Genomic DNA, 5526 nt, shown 5'->3' with positions numbered 1-5526 from the left:
TCAATTGTAATTAAATTATTACGGCTTTTTTTTTTACCGGTACTTTAGGAACAATTACTGACATGTAATTATGCTGTACCGGACTGTAGTTTCATTATTTTGCGTACGTAACACTGAACGTAATTAGTTTTCGTACTAACAGTTTCATTACTGTCATTTTTTTATGTATGTATATAACGTAACATTTCGCGTATGTAATTTCATTGTTACACTGTTATTGAAGTCGGTGAGTATCGTAATGTACTTTTTTATTAGAATTCCAGTTTGGTATTACGTTACATACACATAGCCTATGATAATAATGTACGGCTAAAGGTTATTTACCCTTTATATTTACCCTTCTGGATGTGCCGCAAGGTAAACTTTCTTATTTGAGCACCATGCCCAAGGTCAAACCTGATTGGTTTAACCACTTAGTGCTCTCTTATATTTATTTATGGAATTGATTTGTATTAATGATTCTTTTTGCGTAATTGTCTGGTAGGAATGATCGTATTTTATATGATCTTTACGTAATTCCAGAATTATTTTGCGCAACCTTGACTTTGCGTATATACACTTTGCATATGATTTTTTAAAATTCATATATATGTTTGAGTATTATGAGGCTGAAATAAATGAAACAATATTTTACATTTTAAATATTTTATTCAAATTATACTGTTATAAAGAAATTTAAAAAAGTTACATATGCAGTTATGCATATAGTGATTCTTACATGAAATGATATACATTTATTAAATATATATAAGTTTAGCAATTAATATTGTACGAGAGAATATGTGTTTGTCATTCACCATTATGAGTACAATTTAAGGTACATACATTCGGTGATCAAGATAATATTTATACACATATAATAATGTTGCACAGTAGAGTAACAATAATAATCTTATTACATACACATTAATGTAACACATGAAAGTGTCTAGGTAATTTTATACTGTATTTTATACAAAATACTATTAAGTTGAATCAACAGGTATCATTATCAAAAACGTTTTATTTTTTTCACATGTGTAAAATTATATTTTCATTGGTTTTACATCAAAATTCACATACATGCATGGATAATAATTGAGCAAACTTTAACTTTGGTATCCATAGGGTAGTGTTCTATAGTCTGTTTTACTGTGGGGATTTAACCGTCGTCTCTTATTGTTTACTACTCTATGCGTCTTAGTTTCAGGTCTTGTAACTATAGTAAATCCAGGCTTACGAGTAATTTTACGTGGATTCAACAATGTTTTATTTTCAATTTTTCCTTTTACTAAATTATAATAATGCTCAAAGGTAATTTCTTGACGTGTCCTAGAATCTAAAGTAATTCCTCTAATTTTATACACGTAATCGAATTTTCCAGTTTGAATATTTTTCATTCTGTAAGCATAATTCTTTGCTCCACACCCTATAAAGACATCTATTTCCCACCCTTCTGGAACCTCATTTGTTAATTCTCCTAAGTAAGACCCTATTCTAAGCTTAGATTTTTCATGTCGTGGTTGAACAAATATAATACTATCTGTGTCACAGTACAGTACGTTGTCAGGTCCAACAGTAGTCAGTAGATCGTGAAGTTTAACCCTTGCCCATGATGTTATGAATGCTGCAAGCACAACATTGGAAAATTTGTTTGGTTTGTTTTCATTTTCTCTGTCTTTATATGTTACAATTAAATGTTTCTCTTCTATAGGTATTACAGACTGCACCTCATATTGTGGTGCATATAGATACGACATAAATTTTTCGGGAGTATCGACGATTACAGATTGTGAAAGATCTGTTCTTTGTCCCCATTTCCCGTACAGCGAATTCAAAAATATTTTCGAAATATATCTTAATCCGGGATTGTACTCTATGTTCTCATAATTTAACTGTATTCCCTCATGTCTGAAATATTCTTGAATGTACTCTTCCTGTTTTTCTTTTGTAGTGCATTCTGCAGGGAAGCCTGAAGCTTCCTGTTTCATTTGAAGGAATGTGTTCACGTAATTACGAAACAAACTATTTGAATGGTCGTCTTCAGATCCCATAAGCTCAAATTCCCAAATTTCTTTTATTTTCAGTATTTTGTATCCGCATTTCATTGCTCTATGCAATTCAGGAGTACAAAAGGTACTTGTAATGGCGCGATCACTTTCACAATGTGTACATTCTCCAATATTATTTTCCTGCATGCATGATCGACATAGACCAAATAATAATTTTCCATTCCATGTGTAAGGAAGGATTGGAAAATATAAATCGGATGGTGGAAGAACAGTACATTTTACGAGACCATGGATTTTTTCAACTTCTGGAAAAAACGGCCCTTTGTGAATTTTCGGTTTACCTATTGGGAGAGCTTTACGAGCCATTACCCAGGGGTAAAGACTAGTAACATCTAAGTAAGAGATAGTCTCGTCATCATTACATTCATGCAGTGCCTTATAGCATTCTACACGACCACCGTGAAAACTTTCTTTAGGGACAAGATGATCAACAAGATCATCACATTGATCTTTAATAAAATCTTGTATTGTTTTGTCTGATTTTACTTTGGCGTCCCATTCACATTCCCAAATTTCAATAACATTAAATTTTCGTTTTTTCAAGTACTCAATTTTTGTGATCGTTGATTCATATCGATCTTGCATGGTTGTACGATGATTTGAAGATGAATCAAGACTTGTATGACGAAGATTAACATAACAAATTTTACACCCATGCCAAAAACAGCCATGAAATTCCAATACTGTGTTTGTTTCACTCTCGTACCCATCGACTTTGTATTTACCGAACCGTCTTTCCAATCCATTTGCGGAATATTCGATTTTTGTACCTCTGGTACGTTCCATATATCGTAACCATTGCAACGCTTTTAGGCTTTGTCGGTCACGATGATCAAATCCAAGGGGTGGAATAATTGTAATAGTATTTTCAGGTAAATGCAATGATCGATAAGTTAACATTGAAGTACTTGCAATAGTGCTTGCTGAGATAAAGCATTGGAGACCACCAGTTCTTTCTTCAATTAAATCAGAGAACTTAATTACTGCCTCGGCTAAGATTTTAACATCATTCCGGCAGTAATCGTACATTTCCTTTTGCAAATCGTACTGCATGTTGTTATCTACACACTCTTTGTGCCATTGCATTAATTCTAGTCGTTCTTCCGGACTTCGTGAATCTGGGTCAAAGTAATGTAACTCTGGAATGTTTCCTACATAATTTTGGTTTTTCTCTGTATTAAATAGGTATGGAAAATATCCCTTTTTCAATTTTTGATTTAAGCCTAATGTCTTTGGGAGTGCAGATAATTTGATACCCATATACAGGAAAGTATCTCTAAAAATAATTTTATTTCCTAATCTCATCTCAATGATTTTGTGCCCCTGTGCTATTATTGAAGGTGAAAGATTTTGACTTTCGATTAACGTCTTAGCAGCGAAAATCATATCATATTTACTGCCATTATGAGATAATACTATGATTGATTTAAAGGAGGACCGATCCATAAGAACGTGACGTATAAAGTCTTCCATGTTCTTAAAGGAAAACTCGCGACTTCCATCTTTATTTCCGCATTTTAGGCATGGGTCATCTAAGGATTTGCTCTTGCAATCTGTACAAAGATGCATTACGTGTACTAAAGTAACAATATGTTCTTGTTCACCTCGCTCATTCTTATCAAGTAACATCGTCTCTACATCAAATATAATATATAAAAAAGTATTTACATGAGTCGAAGTTACTTTTTGAACGAAACATACATGATCGCGCTCGACATGATTATAGCACGTTTTACAAAAGCGTTCATCACATGTGTGTGCAGATCTTCGGCGGCGAAAATCATATAAAACACAACATTCCATACAAAGTTTGACATTATCACAAACACTCTTCCCATTCTCTGTTACACTTTTATGATTTATAAAGCATTCTTTTGTAGGAAACAGTCTGTGACAATTTGTACATTCGAGTTTTATATTGTCTGAGTAAGACACTTCATGATATTTCTCACAGTAAGTGCACTTGAATACACATTTGTGATCATGTACATGATGGTAAGCTTCCAAACAATAATGACAGTATCCTTGTTTTCCTAAAAGTGATCTAATGTTCGTAATCAACTGATAATGTTGATCTTCATATAAAATATAAATTTGTTTTACAGCGTGGACTCCAGGATATATTACATTAAATTCTCGAGTCATAGCATTTTTCTCGTAAACAATAACTTGGTAATCTGGTAACAGATGATTTTGAATCTTTTTTACGTCATCTAAAGTACATCCATTCTTATTCACAATGTCTATTTCTACATCTGCACATAGAATTTTGGCTTGCTTTAACAATCGTTTTTCATTTGTCTTAAGACGATATAACTGCTGATGGCTATGATCGGCCTTAGCCTTCCCAAGAATAATACTTTTGGGAAGACAGTATACATCTTTTTCCATTTTAATCACATTTTGTTCTAGGAAAGTAATTAAATCAGTGTATTTCTTAGTACCAAGGGTTCGTCCTCTTCCTTTACGAGGGTCAACGATATGTACTTTAAAAGTAACTTCATCTGCGAAAAGAAACTCTTCGTTACTGTTTAATGTGTTCTCTACTATATAGAAGAGAACATCAGGGTTCAATTCAGCTTTTGGACGCCATGACATGTATATTGGTTTGTTCAGATTACAAGCAGAACTTTCAATAGTTATGCCTACATACGTGTCATTGTCAACGTCATTAAGCGTATTATCAATAACGAAATCAAATAGGTTTCGAATGTGCGTTTCAGGGTCTGTGATTCCTTCATTATCACGCCGAATCGTCACTTCTTTTCCTTGTAAACCAAAGTAAGAATAGTGTTTAGATGTACTTTTGACAACATGAAAGTCAGATTGCTTACCACCAGTACCGTACAATGAAAATGTTGATGGAATCGTACCAAAAAATACTGTGTCTGATGTAGGACTAGATGAATTTACAGTGTCCTTCATATATTCAACGAAGTCGGATAGAGTTAAACCAGAAATTTTATCATTTGATATGAATTGCATTATCTTTTCACGCGCTTGATCCCTTATTTCTCCATGTTTAAAAAACCCAGCTTCATGGAGATCAATGATATCTTTTGCCGTCTTACAACTGTTGAGGACAACATCTTGAGCTTCATAGTAGTGAATATATAACGCACGCCGCAATTTAAAATATTTAAGATTGTCAACTCTAACACCTGTGGCATGACAACGCGTCACAATTTCCCATTAGAAAAAGACCTCTTCAGCGTCAAAGTAGTCTCGCTCTTCTATGAAATCCAATATGGTATTGATTGTACGAATGGCGTCCATCTGTAAGAATAAATTAATCACTTAAGAACAATATTTCAAAACAAATGATAAGCGAGTAATATATGCTATATTTATCAAAATATTTATCAAATTCGTAATGATAATTACAAAGTTAGAACAGTATTGGTAAATGAAATATTTAATACAAAATGGAAATATTTGTAATTTTAATCAAGTATAAGATTTGATGCAAAATAGA

The 5526-nt window shown here is 32.9% G+C and overlaps 1 protein-coding gene across 1 annotated transcript; it reads right to left on the bottom strand.

Moving 5' to 3' along the window:
- Positions 1-600: 600 nt before the first annotated feature.
- LOC145666229 (uncharacterized) lies at positions 601-5036 on the bottom strand. The gene is made up of 2 exons (XM_081733295.1): positions 2777-5036; positions 601-608 (listed from the first exon to the last, which is right to left on the bottom strand). The coding sequence occupies exons 1-2, from the start codon at positions 5034-5036 to the stop codon at positions 601-603; spliced, it is 2268 nt and encodes a 755-aa protein (XP_081589421.1).
- Between the last annotated feature and the right edge of the window lie 490 nt (positions 5037-5526).

This window comes from Thermobia domestica, chromosome 12 (genome assembly GCF_964235325.1).
Source record: "Thermobia domestica chromosome 12, izTheDome1.hap1.1, whole genome shotgun sequence".
In the NCBI taxonomy this organism is placed as follows: Eukaryota; Metazoa; Arthropoda; class Insecta; order Zygentoma; family Lepismatidae; genus Thermobia; species Thermobia domestica.
This window is presented reverse-complemented; position numbering and strand designations above follow the sequence as displayed.